Below are 18159 nucleotides of genomic sequence, written 5' to 3'. Positions count from 1 at the left end.
AACTTGCCTCAATCAAATAACAAAACGAACATTTCTCTCCTTGGCAATTGTGCTAACAAATTAATAATGTGCATCGTAATTTTGCTCATGATTTACAACTATAGTCTGTCGAGATAGTTCGAGTGGATTCAAATGGACCTAGCTAATAGGTCAGCTGATTATTAATTGGCACCCAGCTAACAACTCTTTCTCTAGCTATCTCAATCCAGCTAATAGCAACTAATATATCGCAAAAATACACCACCTATCTCTATCCACATGAGCTACCAGTAGCAAATAGAAAATGAAGGGCACTATAGACAAAACCACTAATACATCCACCTTTTTAGCTAGTATATTCAAAGTTTGAAACAACATAACACCTAGCTAGTAAGTAATCAATTAATAGTTTGGTAACTAATATTTGCTATGAACTATAGCTACTAGTGGATTCAAAGAGGGCCTATACCCACCTCTTGAAAAACTTGCTTTAGCTCTTTCCCTTGGCAAATGTGTAAAGGCAGTCTTAGACATGTCCTCCTTTGTGCTTTTCCGAAAGCATTAGTGCTTCCCAAAGGTATATGCCTCTATCATCTTAAAATAGCCAAAACACAGTATAAAGTTTAGAGGTTTTCGATACAAAAAATAAATGTATAGCTTCTTACTACAACTAAAGAGTCAACATAGTGACTCATGTAAATGCACTCGATAACGAGGGAGAAGGGTGATCTAGATATTAGTGTACACCATTCCGCTGAGACACAAATGTTATCTTAGTCAAGTGTATTGACCCTTAATAGAGACTTGGCTATGACGATGGCGTAGAGTCATCACTATCACACTTCAATAGTACAGTCGACGCTGCCTTCTACTATGTGATTGGCTTATGTCTTATAGAATTTGAAGGCTTGAGCCATAGATAGCCAACTATTAATGGCGTAGTATGTATGAACAACAAACTATTTTATATGGGTGAGATTTTAGATGGGTTGTAAATGATGTGTCAATAATATACAACTAATTAACAATTGGTTTAAAAAACATTTGGTTTTATTATTATTCATACTCTTAAGCGAAAAAACAAGCAGTCGTACATAATACTAATAATTGTTCGCCGAAGCGTCTTCTTCCTTACATGTCCGGTCACTGTTAGCCCTCCGTCCCTTGTGCTAAGCTACAAGTTGGTTGATGGTTGCACTTAGAACACTAGGGTGTGTTTGGTTACTTTCACACGCCCTGCATCGTAGCATGAGTGGGTGCATTTATATAAAAAGAACACTGTTTGGTTGTTTGCATGGGTGACTATAGTAATCCATTCTGAAGATGTTTGGTTGTCTATATGGGTGCATACCGGGACTCTTTGTCAGAGAATGACATGTGGCGCATAAGATGCATTGTATCTGCCCAACCAGGATGGCTACAGTGGAGCTCATTTTGAACGGGGCCAAAATAAGAGCGTACTTTTTTACATCCGCTTATACAAGCTGCGTTCACTTAGCAGGCAACTAGGCTTTGTTTAGATTGCCTCAAAATTCTAAGTTTTTTTATTCTTTTTATTACATTAATTTTTGGACACATGCATGGAGCATTAAATATATGTAAAAAAAATAACTAATTGCATAGTTTGGTTGTAAATCACGAGACGAATCTTTTGAGCCTAGTTAGTCCATGATCGGACAAAGTTTGTCAAATACAAATGAAACGTGCTACAGTGTCCAGATTGCAAAAATTTGCAATCTAAACAAAGCCCAAACATGCTTCTTTATCAGATGAGTAAAATGCATCCTGGGTACTTAAACTATTGGGGCATTACCATCTAAGTACTCGAACTGAAAAAGCTACCTACTTAAACTATGGGGGCATTACCATCTGGGTACTCGAACTAAAAAACCTCCCACCTGGGTACTTAAATTATTGGGCCATTACCATCTGGGTACGCGAGTGGGCCATCGCCGCCGCTGCAGAGTGAACAGGAGCGCGGGAAAATGAATTTTGATTCTTTTTCTTTTTCTGAAAATGGATGAATAGTGCTAGAATTTGTTATTTTTGTAAAAAAATAATTAGAGCTCCAAACATTCTAAAAATTTTTGTGTAGCCTCTATATGATGTACTCTACCTAGGAAAAATATGAAACTTGGAAAATGAATAGTTTTTGTATGTTTAAAAATTACCTCTTTTAATTAATAAATGAACTTCCATAAATTTTATAATTAAAATAAATAAATGTCCAAAAAGAGGCGGCCTACCTGTGCTCGCCTGCTCGCTCGCACACAGTTAGGCCGCCTCTTTTTGACATTTATTTATTTTAATTATAAAATTTATGGAAGTTCATTTATTAATTAAAAGAGGTAATTTTTAAACATACAAAAACTATTCATTTTCTAAGTTTCATATTTTTCCTAGGTAGAGTACATCATATAGAGGCTACACAAAAATTTTTAGAATGTTTGGAGCTCTAATTATTTTTTTACAAAAATAACAAATTCCAGCACTATTCATCCATTTTCAGAAAAAATAAAAAGAATCAAAATTCATTTTCCCGCGCTCCTGTTCACTCTGCAGCGGCGGCGACGGCCCACTCGTGTACCCAGATGGTAATGGCCCAATAGTTTAAGTACCCAAGTGGGAGGTTTTTTAGTTCGAGTACCCAAATGGTAATACTCCCATAGTTTAAATACCTAGGTGGTAGCTTTTTCAGTTCGAGTACCTAAATAGTAATGTTCCAATAATTTAAGTACTCATGATGCATTTTACTCTTATCAGATTATACTGATCCACACAGCGGCACAACCACAACGATGAGGATGTAGGCGCGGCACACACTAAATTCACAGGGTCTCGATACGCACAAGTGCCCCTTCTGTTTCATCAGAAAAAAAAAACGTATGCTTCTAATTTGGTATAATCCTTATGTAATGGAATTCTCATCATGTGTTCCTGACGGAATACTTTGATTGCTTATTGTGCATTGCTAACTAATAACACGCTCGCATGGGAGGACTATATATACTCCCTCCGTCTCTAAAAAAAAATAGAATTATAGAACAGTGTCATGTTTTAGTGTATCAAGTTTGACTAATTATAGATAAAAAGATATAAATACTTATAATATCAAATAAATATTATTAGATTAGTTACAAAATGTATTTTCATAATAAATTGATTTGGAGTTATAAATGTGAATACTATTTACTAGAAATATGGTCAAACATGAGGCACTTAAACTGACATGCATACCATAGTTGCATTCTTTCAGGGCAAAGATAGTACTTATAGGCCCGTTCGGCTTACCTTATATCCGGCTTGTTCGGCTTCTTTTTTCAACCGAAACAGTGTTTTTCTCTCATAACATTTCAGCTAGAACAGTGTTTTCAGTCAGTTTCAGCCAAGATTCAGCAAGCCGAACGGAGCCATATAGGAGAATAAGAGTACCCGACTAGCCGTTAGAGCAACTGCAATGTATATGGACCAAGTAGTCCATATACGTGGGCCCCGTGTCAGGGGACCGTAGCTATGGCAATTCACACAATGTTGGGCTTTTAGTCGAAAATAAAATATTGGTAAAATAGCCGAATTCGTCCCTGAACTATCGTGCTGGGCTCAATTTCGTCCCTCAACTATAAAAACGTCCGATTCAGTCCCTGAACTATCGTGCTGGGCTCAATTTCGCCCCTCAACTATAAAAACGTCCGATTCCATCCCTGAACTATCGTACTGGGCTCAATTTCGTCCCTCAACTATAAAAACGTCCGATTCAGTCCCTGAACTATCGTGCTAGGCTCAATTTTAAATTTACCACAGTTGTTTTTTTATTTTTAAATCTAATTTGGTTAATATACGGCTAAAACTTGGTTTGTTTTTTTTTCTGAGCATCTTAAAGACCTCAAATTAAAAAAAACTCAAAACTAGAACGTTGTAGATCTCATCGAGAACTACAATTTTCATATATAAAGTATCTCCATTTGACCCCATATATGAGAGATACGATTTTTCTAATACGATAAGCACTTGTACGCGATTAGTATACTGTTAAAACATTATTTAATTTTTTTGAGCATCTTAATGACCTCAAATTAAAAAACTCAACTATAAAGTAGTAGATCTCGTCGAGGGCTACAATTTTTATATAAAAATTATCTTCATCCAAGATCGTATAAAAAAGATACATTTTTTTTCTAAGTTTGCACCTTGTCGCGCCCGTCTCCCGGGCGTGGCGCTACAGTGCTGCCGCGCCCCCGGGAGTGGCCCAGTGAGAATTTTTATATCTTTTTTATACGATTTTGGATGAAGATGATTTTTATATAAAAATTATAGCTCTTGATGAGATCTATAACTTTATAGTTTTGAGTTTTTTATTTTGAGGTCATTAAGATGCTTAAAAAAATTAAATAATATTTTAACAGTATACTAATTGCGTACAAGTGCTTATCGCATTGGAAAAATCGTATCTCTCGTATATGGGGTCAAATAGAGATACTTTATATATAAAAATTGTAGTTCTCGATGAGATCTACAATGTTCTAGTTTTAAGTTTTTTTTAATTTAAGGTCTTTAAGATGCTCAGAAAAAAAACGAACCAAGTTTTAGCAGTATATTAATCAGATTAGATTTAAAAATAAAAAAGCAAATGTGTTAAATTTGAAATTGAGCCCAGTACGATAGTTCAGGTTCTGAATCGGACGTTTTTATAGTTGAGGGACGAAATTGAGCCCAGCACGATAGTTCACGGACTGAATCGGACGTTTTTGTAGTTGAGGGGTGAAATTGAGCCTGGCATAATAGTTCAGAGACTGAATCGGACATTTTTATAGTTGAGGAACAAAATTGAGCCCAGCACGATAGTTCAGGACGAATTCGGCTATTTTGCCGAAAATATTCATCTTCCCATCGGTCCGCTCCACTTCGTTCCCCGTCGTCCTCCCTCCGAATCTCCGATGTTCGTCGGTTGCTCGCCGGACAGCGTCGCTGCCGCCGCCGCTGCAGCCCGTCCCTCCTTGCCCTTCCTCAGTCCTTCCTCAGCTCGTCTCTCCGATGGTCACCGCAACCGCTCGCCCTTCCTCAGTCCGAATCGTACTACCTCCGACTCCAATTGGCCTCCCAAAACCAGATCGACTTCCCGTTCCTGGATTGAACGGGAATCGATCCTCTTCTATGGTCGGCACGGCAACCATGCGAGCATCATGGAAGGTCAAGGCGGCGACCACCTCCCAAGGCGCGTGAACAGCCATGGCGGCGAACTCCTAACAAGGCGCGAGGATAGGCGGGCCGGCGGCCTCTCACCGGCAGCGTGGACGCTGGGCGCGGCGGCCTCGAGGGGCACGCAGGTGTTTGATGCGACGGCCTCAAGGGGCGAGCAGAGGCCTCGTCCGGCCTCACGGGGCGAGCAACGACCTCTCGCCGGCCGTTCGGACGGCATCGGTGTTTTATGCTGGAACCGAGAGGGAGGGAGAAAGCTTCAGGAACAGGAGAGAGGGAGAGGATAGAGAACTTAATATTTCTTTATTCCTTATAGGTGCCCATAAGCTTAAAGATATCTGGTACTATGAACTGCTCTATAGACTGCTCCCATAATGTTTCAGCTAGTCAGTAGTGAATATTTCAATGCCTATGAACTGATTTATGGACACATTATGGTTGCTCATAGCAAGGCAATAGGTTCCTTGGGCCAGAAGGAAATGACCAACGAACGAACAACCCAAATGCCTCGTCTCTACGACGAGAGATCCCAAAACTGGCCGCCGCCCAGTACCTGACGCCTTGCTGTATCCGTGTTTCCACTTCAGGCCTTTTTTTTTTATGTGCATGTATTCATCTGAATTTACATGTGTTGAAGTGGATTATAGTGTAATTGAACTAAATTTCCACTACATTTCACTCTAACGCAGGTAGATTGAGGTAGATACACATGTATCCCCTCTAGGTAACCCATCGCGTCGGACCGCGACGACACGCTGACGTTACATCACGTCTGCACACCGGTAGCTGAGTCGATAGCCGATGACAATAGGGTTGGATATCGAGCTAGCTCGGCTCGGCTCAGTCCAGCTCGAACTGGCTTGTTAGGCTAACGAGCCAGCTCGGCTCGACTCGTTAATATTACGAGCTAGAAGGGCAGCTCGAGCTGGCTCGTTTAGCTCGCGAGCTACTAAAAAATAGGACACACGTGTTTATAATGTTTATGCTACATTAATTTCAGAAGTTGACGTCCACCATTATGCAACCATCCATACATGATTAATACATATCAGGTTCATCAAAAGTATCAACCATGCAACATAGCTGGTCCATTCATGATCATGCAGTTCCAGCATACTAACTAGTTACTTGCCACCACAAACTTAGTAAAGTCCACAGATTCAATGTTAGCATCATCATCTTCTCCATGGAAAATAATCCATAAAATCAACATTTAAGTATCACAACAATTATAAAATTAAAATTCATATGAAACAGCTGAAAATAAGGATTACATACCAATAGAATAGATGTACACTTCTAGGTCAGCATCATCGTCTTCTGAATTCATGGTCGTGAGCTGATAGGCCTCATATCGTTTTAGCTCATGAGCAGCTTGCAAGCTGGTTCGTTAAAATAGCGAGCTAGACTTTCAGCTTAACTCATAAAAAAGTTAAAACGAGCCGAGTCGAGCCAAACTGAGCCGGCCACGAGTTGAGTGGGCGAGCTACCACTGTTTTGCTAGCATCGGCAAGAAGCGTGTGCATGGCATGCGCTCTCTAGCCGCTCCCGGCTCGGCGTACTGTACGTTTTTCTTATCCAGTCCCCAACTGCCAAGTGGCAACTGTCCCGACGCGGCGTCGTGCGTTACGTGTATGTGGCGGTGTGTAACCAAAACCAAACCCACGCCACCGGACGCCGCCACCGCCGGGACGTCCGGCCGCCCGTCTCATCTTCACGTCGTGTGACGACGCGGGATTATCTGGCGACTGGCAGTTCCCGTGTAGTGCGCGGGCCGCAGAACGCACGGCGGATGCCGCGCGGGCGCGGCGGCCGTCCAGCACGATTCCAGGATGGAAAAGCTGGAGCGCAAAGCGAAAGGGGCAGGCAAAACATTCTCCCTGGAGTTGGACCGATGACACCGAGCTGAGCAAGTGCGCGCGCCATTTGTTTAACGCCTTTCGGCTGCATGTTAAAAGAGTATTGCCGTGTCATGTCACATGTGAGATTGTCTGACGCATTTGCTGGGATTGGCGACATCACCTGGCTTCATTATACTTCATAGTTCATACTACTATATAAGTATCCAGCGCCATGGTGTACATGTGGTGACCGTTGTGGCGGTGAGGTTGAGGCACCGTCGCACCCACACGGCCGTCTGATGTGTCTGCGAGGCTAGCTGTTCGGTGACTTCCACGAGCGGCAGGCAGTTGCATCATCTTATCTTCTGTTGCAAACTTTTAGCGGCCGGCCTAAACTGGAAAGAAACCCTATACTCGACGGTGATCTTTTGGAGGAATTAATCGGCGTTTACACATGGATTGATATGATATACATGGAGTCATTGCCTCATTGGTCATTTTTTGTGCGGGAGTTTGTTACGAACATGTGTGGATGTTCAGAGTCTTCTCTGTCTGAGCTGTTGGCAATTGGCTACTGGCCAATTTGGCCTGTAGTACGCTCGGGTCATGCTGATGTTCAGACCGATCGAGCCACCGAGCACTGGTTATGCACAAACAGGTTTTTCAGAAAAACAAAGACGAGCTTCTTCAGTCTTACACTTTCTCCTCTTTCTTTTTCTTTTACCTTTTTTTTATTTCTGCAAAAGCTTTCGCTTTCTTATCGGATTTACATTGATTTGGACGAAGGAACCAACCAATCATGTGTCATTTGGGCGTGGAATTGGAATATGCGTTGCTTTGCAGAACACATGCGCCCTGCATATCATGAATTGGTATCCCCATTAATCTACTTCGAGTCCTTGTCACCGGATGACAATTGGCGCCGCTTTACTGTAAGCAACCTCTTATTGGGAATCGCCTGATTATATTAAGCTTGGACACAAATGGACGTCAACAGCAGGAATCAGTCCAGAGATTTCCAAGAAACCTTCAATTTATTGTATTTGTATAAAGAGGAATAAAATATTCCTGTCATATTCGAAGTTTATTCCAAAACCGTGTCAACAAAATCGGAGTGGAATTAGTATTCTCCAAAGTGCGCCAGCTCAAAAGATGGGAAAAAGATCTCCACGTGAGATTACAAGCTTGATTCTCTTAAACAAGATAAAAAAATGTACCACGTTGTGTTTAGGGCATGTATAGCCCACAGACGAAGGTCGTCTGTAAACGCCTCGAATTTATCGTACAGACAGGTAAAAAAACAGGACATACAACTCATGGTATATTTCGTTGTCTACAGACTGTTTAATGCTTTGCATGTAGCCAAGATCAATGATAAATTAATTTTTGTATACCATTGTATTGCATGTAGCTTCTTGATTAAACACTAGCCTTGCAAAGGCACTTCCAGGTGTTCTGCAAGTCACGTGCATTCCAACAGTTCGGATATGGAACAAATAACAGTGATTGGCAAGTCTGAACATATGGATAAAAGTGATCTGCAGGTCTGAACATACATAAAAGTGATATTTTCAGAACTGAAATCTCCAAAAACACATTCTCCACCAATTGAAATCACCAACATGGTGAGATCAACTACAGCAGTGAGTGAAGTCACAAATATTCACAAGTATTCAGTCCAAATTTTCAGACAAGCTGCAGCAGCATCCAGTAAATATTCAGGTATTTTTTTTTGCAAAGGATCACAACAGCAGCATCACAGCAGCTAGTAGTTCATAGTTTTCAGAAAATTAGTGCAACGCCGAAACAAAAACCAAGTGAAATGCACAAGCACAGGTACCACTTGTCATCATTCAGTTCACTAGTAGAAAACAAGCAAAACTGCCATTTCACATTCAGACTCACACTATTAGGTAACATTTCACACTGTCATTTCCAGAATCAAACAGGTACACTAATTTTCAGAGAACATATACACTAGTTTTCAGATAACAATAGTAACTGGTGTCCTTTGACAATGACTGAAATTTCAGAAAAGTAGCAGCTTCCAAAAATCAGCCACATAATCCGCTTCTCAGTCCCAACCATTTCGTTCTCGTCATCATTCACTAGAACAGGTTGATGCTAGTATTGGTTGACAACAATTGCTAGTATTGTTTAAGAAAAATAAGATCACTGCTACTACTAGTGTTTAAGCAAAATAAGATCGCTGCTACTTCAGATCACTTCAGATCTGTTTTCATGAAAAAAATGCAGTAATCTGATAATGAAAACCATGTACTGATAATCAAAATTCAGAAACATCTACTGATAATCAAAGACGCCCCCGCCGTGGCTAGTGAAGCCGCTGATAGGGGAGGATTGGGCCGTGCCGGATGCAGCCATGGATGAGGATGATGCTGATGTTCGCCGTTGCCGCCGCTGATAGGGAAGAGAGGCACCGCCGGGCCGGATACGCCGCCAAAGGGGAGGAGGCCGGCCGCCGAGCCGGATATGCCTCCAACGAGGAAGAGGCCCGCCGCCCTGTTGGATCGACCAATGGAGGAAGATGCCCGTCCGCTGCCGACCTTGCCCTTCGGCCCCGCCGCCATTCTCATCGCGGCGCCGCCGCCGTGGATTTGGCATGAAAATCCATTCCCGCGCGCCCTCAACTTCCTCTGCGCGCGCGCGTCCGCAGTGGATGGATACTCCGGCTCGTCGACTCCCCCGTACAACGCGACTCTAGAGAGACGAGGGCTTCTTGGACCACGAGCCACGCTCGTCGTCTCGCGAAACGACGGGGCGAGCTTGTCTCCTCACAACCGGGGTTCTTTTTGTAAAATATATGACGTACAGACGGACGCGCTGTACATGCCCTTGGACCTCAGCTCATCATCAAACAAAGGCGATGAAATTGCAATTCCAAATTGTGATGGGCCTTACACACTTAACAAATGTAGGCCGTTAGTCAGAAATAATACGGGCTTTTGACCCAATAGCAAATATGGGCTTTTTCCAGAAGCCCATCAAAATCCATCCTCTATTTCGTTCGGCACTCTATCCACAAACTCCTCCAAACTCCAACCGCAGCGTCCTGTGCTAGTGATGTTGCCACTGCCCACCGCGGGGGCGGTCACCGCCGCAGCGGCAGCGGCGCCCCTCAGGTCTCGTCCGCTCCGCCTCATCGCGACTCGAGCCGCCACTACCCCTTCTTCTCCCTCTACTTCCACCTCGGCCATATCCAGCGCGTCACCAGCGGGGCATTCCCGCAAGCATCTGTCGGGCAGGGACGGCTCCCCGTCGAAGCCCACCAAGCCCCGGGTGTTCTTCCTCGACGTCAATCCTTTATGCTTCCGCGGCTCCCAGCGCAGCCTCGGCGCCTTTGCGCGCTGGCTGGCGCTCTTCTTCGCACACGTCAGCCTCCGTGACCCTGTCGTGGCTGTGGGTACACGCGCGCTGTTTCAGCCCCACACTGGAGGAATCATCGATCGTTAGGTGACTTCTTTCTGAAGATTTTCTCTCTGGCCTTAGGTTTTGGACGGGGAAGGAGGGAACAAGTACCGGAGGCGGTTGCTGCCTTCGTACAAGGCGCATAGGGCTCGCGGCGTCGGCACTGGCGCTGACACGCGCGTCGTCAACGTTCTCCGCGAATGCAATATCCCGGTCAGTAAACCAACACAATGTTTAAACTAGTGCAGTCACTCGATTGTTCTCTGGTCAAATTATTGAGTCTGACAATCAATTTGGAAACGGCAAATTCATCAGGTTGTAAGAGTCGATGGATATGAGGCTGATGATGTGGTGGCTACCTTGACAGAACAGGTTCTACAGAAAGGTTACAGAGTTGTCATTGCCTCACCAGATAAAGACTTCAAGCAGCTGATATCTGATGATGTTCAGTTAGTCATGCCCATTCCTGAGATTGGCCGATGGTCGTTCTATACATTAAGGCATTATGTCGCTCAATACAAGTGTGATCCAACTGCAGACTTAAGCCTTAGTGAGTATGAGTATATTTCTTTTGGTATGATCCATGATTTCTGTAGCCGTTGGTCTCTGTTATATTTGAGCAACTAATGAACTGGAAGTTATGCTGCACAGGGTGCTTCATGGGCGATGAAGCAGATGGTGTTCCAGGAATCCAGCACTTGGTTCCAGGATTTGGTAGAAAGACTGCAGTGAAACTACTGCAAAAACATGGTTCATTAGAAAACTTGCTAAACACAGCTGCAGTTAGAACTGTTGGCAAAGATTATGCCCAGGATGCTCTCACTAAGCATGCAGATTACTTACGGAAAAATTACAAAGTTCTTAGCCTGAAGAGGTATGAAATTTCCAATTTGCATTGATAAAAAAATATTCAAAACTTCAATCATTCACGTATTAGCTTGTGCCTTGGTTAATGCATGTTATCTCTGCATGCTCAAGTCATTCTTGATAGTCAAGCATACTGTGAACACTTAACTATGCTTAGCTACATTTTTTCATCACTCACCAAGCAATAGTCCGAAGATATTCACTATACGGATAGATTTGTATTTGGCAATGATGTTGCATGGATCTAAACAGCTCAACTTATTCCTTTTCCTGCCTCAGGGATGTAGATGTTCAGTTTGATGATAGTTGGTTATCCACGAGGAACACAAGCAATGACACCAATGTTCTAGCTGACTTCATCCTTAAATTTAATGGCGAAGGCAGAAACTAAATAGTTGGTACAGTAAAATATTTGTACAAGCTGGACTTGTTCCTCACCAATCACGTCATTAAACAAGAAAAGAGGGATGCATAAAGGTTGAAGGGGCCAGTTGCTCAAAAAATTGTATATCCTTGCTCCAAAGAAGTAGTCATCATACATTCTCGCTTGTGATGTGTGGAACTGGAGTAGCCCTACCTGGGTTGAAGCTGGGTGGAAAATAGAAGTTTGGAAGGTCTGTCTTGGTGGGTACACAGTGTCGGGACAAGCTTAAGAATATCCAGGGACAAGCTATAGTGGTCCTACTACTGTGCTGTAGCCTGTAAAGATCATGTTCGCTTTGTCGTATTTGGCTTATAAGTCATGACTTATCAGTCAACGAACAATATTTTTCTCTCACACCAAACCAGCCAACAATACTTTCAGCCATGACTTATAACTAAATCCACATGTACCTCGCCAAGAAATTACATATGGAGTACTTTGTACTGGTAGCAACTCGTTGATGTATAACTAAATGCACGCGGTTTATTGTAAGTTTGTACTATGACATAATGTCCCGACGTTGTCAGGAAGCATCTTTAAATCATTTCCCGACTCCAGGGCTCCAGGCTAGATTATAGTGATATACATATATGATGTACTATCATCACTCATCAGTTACTGTTTGTACTACTGAACTTTTATTTACTCTATGCAATACTGCATGTAAACATGACGTTGTAGTTTAAACTGTCGTTCCGAACGATTTCTTTGTTCTGTTGCCAATCTCGGTACCGAAATGTTCAGCAACGACCATCCCATGAGCCTCATGCCAAAACATCTTGTACTTTATTAGACCATGGTAATTTTTGGGGCCTGTTTGGCTTGCTACTGCAGGCTGCCAGAGCTTTGGCTGAAAACGGTGTAGCACCGCTTTTACCGGCCATGTAAGCTGTGATTTGCATGGAGCAACGAAAGGATTTGGGGGCAAATAAGCAGAGCTTTCCCTGTTCCCAGAGCATGGATGACCCCTTTTAAAAGTTCCTGCCTTTCGCTCCTTTCTTTCATCACCAACTGGAGCCCAATTGCTACTTTTGAGTATGCAATTGCATTGGAGACACAAAAATGTCCATCTTTCATTTCCGTTACAGACATGGCATCTCCAACGCAGTGGTAGTACTTGATCAGCTCATAGTGGAGAGAAAAACTAAAGCAAAGTTTCAAATGAAGGGCATGTATACGAACATCATGTACGGGTGCTGCTGTAGTCGTTCTTGGCCTGGTGTAAGCCAATGGTGAGAGAGAAATCCACTAGTATAGATCATTATTGATTAATGATTACCAACCCTTTTCCCGTTGCTGTATGGTTCATCCTCTCTGTAGTCGACAGTAAAAATCAACTAGGCCTCGTTTAGATTGCGAAAAAATTTCAAACCGATGAATAGTAGCACTTTCGTCTTATTTGACAAATATTGTCCAATCGTGAACCAACTAGGCTCAAAAGATTCATCTCGTGATTTCGAACTAAACTGTGCAATTAGTTATTTTTTTTACCTGCATTTAATACTCCATGCAAGCGGCTAAAAATTGATGTGATGGAGAGAGAGTGAAAAAACTTGGAATTTGGATGACATCTAAACAAGGCCTAGTCCGATTTTGACGATTTGTGGTGCAAAGTACCCTCACGTCATGGCCAAGGTTGGCGATCAGAGCTGTCTGGTCTCTGGTGTGGTGTCTGCTCTCCAGTTGAACATAGGCAGAGCTCACTCTTCTGACCACATAACGCACGCATGTACATATTCGAGTTAATATATCGTGTACAGTGTACATGCTAGATACCACTGGCAGGTCGATCAGTACGTAGCCTGACGTGCCGTCTGAGTTCCGACGGCATGTGCGTGAACCGTGAAACCCATATCGGAGTACTGTTTGCTCACTGCTGCGACGACGCATGTACCGCCGCGGCTCACGTCATCGGGATGGCGATCGAAACCTCGGATGCTCTGGATGGACCCGAGAACGGGCAGTGCATACCATACGTGCCCTCGAGCAGTAACTTCTTGAGGAAAATAAGCGGTACAATGATCAAACGATAATGAAATTTATTAATCGGCATACAATAACAATGTTGGTATACTACTTAGTCACGAGACGACATGAAACTGAGCTACTCCTACTTGCTAATCCAATTCCTAATCCTAACATGACCATAGCTAACGTTGGCAGTTTGGCACGCAGCCGCTCATGCAACCAGTCCGACGTACTCGAGCTCCACGGAGCCCAGCCACAGCTTCCCCCTCCTCTCCGCCACGTCGCTGAGCGTGACACCCTTGGCCGCCGTGAGCTCCTCGACCTCCACCCCGTGAGCGTCCAAGCGGACCCCGACCAGGTGCCTCACGGGAGCCGTCTCTGGCGTTGCGTCCAGCCGCTGCTTCTCCTGGTTCAGCGCCACCCAGTAGCCACCCTTACCGTCTCGCCTCACGTTGTCCGGGTACCCCGGCAGGTCCGCCAGCAGCTCGTACTGCCCCGCCCGGGCGCCGCGGAGCAAGTACCTGAACGCCTGGCACGGCACGGTGTGCGCGACCACGACCTGCGCGCCGTCGCGGCTGACCGCCACGCCGTTCGGGTACGGCAGGCCGGACCTGAGCACGGTGACGCCCCCCGTGCGCGCGTCGTACCTGAGCAGCCGCCCCGTCGCGTCCGCGTTCATCATGATCTCCGTGTTGAACCTCCTTGGGTACGTCGCGCTCGAGTCGGTGAAGTACACGTCGCCCGTGGCCTGGTCGACGTCGAGGCCGTTGACGAAGTTGAACGGGACGCCGTCGTCCGAGCCGGTCGCCAGCACCTCCGCCTCGCCGCCGCCCGGCCCGACCCTCATGAGCCCTAGGTAAGCGTCGGCGATGTAGAGGTCGCCGGTCTTGAAGTGGAACTGCAGGCCCAGGGGGCGGCCGCACGTGCTCTCAGTCTCCGCCGACGGCACCACGCCCGCGGTGCATAGCGGGATCTTCCTGTAGTTCGCGCTGTGCGCGTACGGTGTCCAGCCGACGGTGCTGCCGCCCCACTTGAGGACGCGGCCGTCCGAGACGCCGGCGTAGGGCCCCTCGCCCTTGCCGTCGAACGCGAGGCTCTCTGCGCCGCTCACGCCGCTGGGTAAAGGGACGCGGAAGCTCCAGCGCGTGTCGGTCGTCTTGACCTGCGCGGCGGCGGCACACGGCGCTGCGAAAAGCGCTAGGACGATGACGGCGAGGAGCGACGTCATCAGATTAAGCCGACGCCAACCCATGCTGTGCCTGTGCGTCGCCCAACTAGCTAGCTTCCTGGGGATGATCTTCGATGTGTGCGCTCTGGCAGTCTCGTGCAGCGCGTGCTGGATTCGTCGTGTGTTCTGATGTGCGTCTCGCCGCGCCGTGGGCTCGCGTTTTATGGCCCTGGAAGCTGGAACCTACCCGTCGCGCCTTCGGGCTCGGCTGCTGTTGGCAGGAGATTTCGTTTACGAGACGGCCCTGCTGGGATTTGGGAACCAGGTCCGCGCACACGGACACGGTTTTGGTCCTGTCACGGCTCGGATCCAAACAAGGCGCCTGTCTCAGTCGTCAGTTCGCCGGTGCCGAACTGCGTGACAGGACCAGGGCCTCGTCGCGCCCAAGCTGGTTGTGGGACTTCAGATTGATCATCATCTGATCGGCGAGAACGCAGACAATTGCGCAGGTGGAACAAGGAGAAGACAATTCGGTTGTTGAGCCGCGCACGAACGAGAGCTGTGTGTACGAGCGCCCAGATCCTACTGTCGCGTTAGATCGTTGACACTAGCTGCACGGACATGTACTTGCACCGGCCGGGCGGACGCAAATGGCCCCGGTTGATCCCCCGCACCGCGCCACGCCGCCACGGTCCGGCCTGCACGTCCACAGCTCTGGCGTTCAGCTCTGCGTGATCGACAGTTTTCTATGCCCGTTGCATGCACTCATGTATTTCAGTATTTGCACACTCATTGCAATTGGCCGGCACCTGATACTGGCTCATCCGTCTGGTCTCTGACAATGAAACCGCATCATGACTCATGAGGACCAAATTATAGGTAGATTTAGTACGCACTACGCAGGCCAAATTTTCGAAAGTTTCATTTATAAGAGAGGAGAATAGTAGATTACAAAGCTCCTATGCGGCGCAAGCTGCGCGTCACCAAATTGTGCATGGGGTTCAGCTTTTGGAGCCCCATGCCACCCCTGTTTAACAAGAAATAGATTCACACTGAAGAGAAAAACAACTAAACCGTCTACGGTCTACTGCCTACGTACTAAACAGTCACGGCTCCATCCAGGAGCTCTGAAAACGGCATGAGAAGTCCTAAGCCCTTGTTGTCGGCGGATCAAGCTTTTCTGGCACAAAACCGAACAACCTGGAGGATATTTGGGAGCAGGGATGCAAATGGATCAAATACAAACAGTTATATACAAATATGAATACAAATTGTGTGATGTATTGATATAGAACATATGAGGTGACTGGTAGATAAACCTGAGTCATAAGTTATTCAGATGACCATATATAGCAAAGTGTACGTTATGTTGTAATTGTAACGCATGAACACACTTTGCCAGTAATAAATAAATAAATAAAGGATCGCGCAGACGTCAAACATGATAGAGGCGCATGTCCACGCCGCTAATCATGAGCCCGTCTTCTTTACCGCGATACGTAAACTCATCCTGCCTTTGCGCAAGGGGAGCTCTGGCGTGTGGACGTCCGAACCATCGGGCGCACTCTCCCAGCACGCGCCCCTTCTCAGTTCCGCCGCGCCCCTTCCCGGTCTGCACGCCCTCAGCATGCCCCCGTCCCCCATCCGCACGCCCCCAGATCGCTCCGCAGTCCGTCGCGTCCGTCCCACGTCCGCGACGAGCATGTTGCATGTCCAGCGCGCCCCATGGCCACAGCACCCTGCGTCCGCCGGCCCTAGCACCTCCGCCCGCTAGGCCCCCGGCGAACCACGCCCCCCCGCTCGCCTGGCTCGCCCCTCCCCGACCGAACAACATAGAAAGCTGGAATAAAACACGTGCAACAACACGGAACAACTACTGCGATATTAGGCTGAAGCAGCTGAAACACCACGAACATATTATTGTAACAACACGGAAACAACTACTGCAACATTAGACTGAAGCAGCTGAAACACCATGAACACAACACATATGGAACAACTGCTGCAATATTAGGCTGAAGCAGCTGAAACACCATGAACATATTATTGCAACAACACGAAATAAATTGCTGCAACAATAGGTTAAAGGAGTTGAAACATTTGGAACATATTATTACAACACTAGTGTTAAGCATATGAAACAACGCTAGAATAAAAAACACTTGCAACAACATGGAACAACTACTGCAACATTAGATTGAAGCAACTGAAATATTTCGGAAATATTATTACAACATTTGTGCGAAGCATATGAAAACATCCAAATCAGAACGATTACAACATCATCTAGAAAGTGAAACATTTTGAAACAGTGCTTTCAACAAACCTTTAAAATAAATGCAACATGAGCAAAACATCCCCAGATCTACTTGTACAACATCCTTATGATTCAACTGTAACATACCTCTGAAGCGTCTGAAACAACTGAAAGATACAATTGTGTGGGGGTATGGCCCCTGGTACCCACAAGACAAGACATGGGCCGCGTCCCAAAGGTGGTCCAGCTCACAAGATCAAGACGTGCACTATAAGACTACATGAAAATGCGATTTATTGTATAATACCAAATATGATATTTTTCTTGTAACTCTACCCCTCCAGAGTATATAAGGAGAAGCAGAGGTCCTCTAGACGAGATATATCAAATCTGATATGCAATCAATACAAAATAACAGAGCACAGGATGTAGGGTTTTATGTCATGCTAACGGACTGAACCTATATAAATCTTATGTCTTATGTCTCTGTTACCATCCGGTTCCTATTATACGCACCTCTACCGATTCATCTACTACCACGGCTATACCCCTTGGTAGACTGCCGACCAGATTTTGTCGACAGTGACGCATCAGGTAGGGAATGTGCGTGCTGATTCTGTGGCGAACCAGATGGGAATCTTTTCTTCAACCAACGTCGTCGGTAACTCAACGCTGGCACGCAGCGGATCAATTTGCTCGGTGAACGACTGCACGTGCTGGAGTCCGATGCCTTGCCATGCGCCTCCAACAGACGCAACACACGACAACAAGATTAGAGTCAAGCAATCCAAGAAAGCTAAGTCAAGTCACTTCGTAATTAAATATTGTTATTGTACTTCTAGATATATCCGTATGTCTGCATGATTTTGGTTGGGAGAAACCTAATCACATCTTATTGTTGCTCGTGATTTCTGATCGAATACGCAAGATCATTTCCGTGGATCATGACAACCAGCAATCAGGAAAGGCGGCCGATGATAACGCGATGTGGAGCAGTGTTTCCACCAAAGATGCTGGCAACCTCATGTAT

At 45.5% G+C, this 18159-nt stretch overlaps 2 protein-coding genes across 3 annotated transcripts; one reads left to right on the top strand and one right to left on the bottom strand.

Moving 5' to 3' along the window:
* Positions 1-10068: 10068 nt before the first annotated feature.
* LOC136453686 (uncharacterized) lies at positions 10069-12289 on the top strand. 2 transcript variants are annotated; one of them, XM_066454245.1, is made up of 5 exons: positions 10069-10436; positions 10527-10658; positions 10761-10995; positions 11097-11319; positions 11592-12289. In XM_066454245.1, the coding sequence occupies exons 1-5, from the start codon at positions 10101-10103 to the stop codon at positions 11701-11703; spliced, it is 1038 nt and encodes a 345-aa protein (XP_066310342.1). In that variant the 5' UTR covers positions 10069-10100; the 3' UTR covers positions 11704-12289. The 2 variants fall into 2 exon arrangements, with proteins under 2 accessions (XP_066310342.1, XP_066310340.1); XM_066454243.1 differs by having other exon boundaries at positions 10083-10409.
* Positions 12290-13915: 1626 nt separating this feature from the next.
* LOC136453685 (protein STRICTOSIDINE SYNTHASE-LIKE 10-like) lies at positions 13916-14969 on the bottom strand. The gene has a single exon (XM_066454242.1). It carries the CDS (start codon positions 14954-14956, stop codon positions 13916-13918), a length of 1041 nt encoding a protein of 346 aa, XP_066310339.1. The 5' UTR covers positions 14957-14969.
* Between the last annotated feature and the right edge of the window lie 3190 nt (positions 14970-18159).

The sequence above is a fragment of the Miscanthus floridulus genome, chromosome 5 (assembly GCF_019320115.1).
Source record: "Miscanthus floridulus cultivar M001 chromosome 5, ASM1932011v1, whole genome shotgun sequence".
Taxonomy (NCBI): Eukaryota; Viridiplantae; Streptophyta; class Magnoliopsida; order Poales; family Poaceae; genus Miscanthus; species Miscanthus floridulus.
This window is presented reverse-complemented; position numbering and strand designations above follow the sequence as displayed.

Coding starts and splice junctions, on each gene's coding strand:
- LOC136453686 (XM_066454245.1), top strand. CDS start 10,101: ATGTTGCCACTGCCCACCGCGGGGGCGGTCACCGCCGCAGCGGCAGCG. Junction 10,659..10,760: donor TCCGCGAATGCAATATCCCG/GTCAGTAAACCA, acceptor CAAATTCATCAG/GTTGTAAGAGTCGATGGATA. Junction 11,320..11,591: donor AAAGTTCTTAGCCTGAAGAG/GTATGAAATTTC, acceptor TTCCTGCCTCAG/GGATGTAGATGTTCAGTTTG.
- LOC136453685 (XM_066454242.1), bottom strand. CDS start 14,956: ATGGGTTGGCGTCGGCTTAATCTGATGACGTCGCTCCTCGCCGTCATC.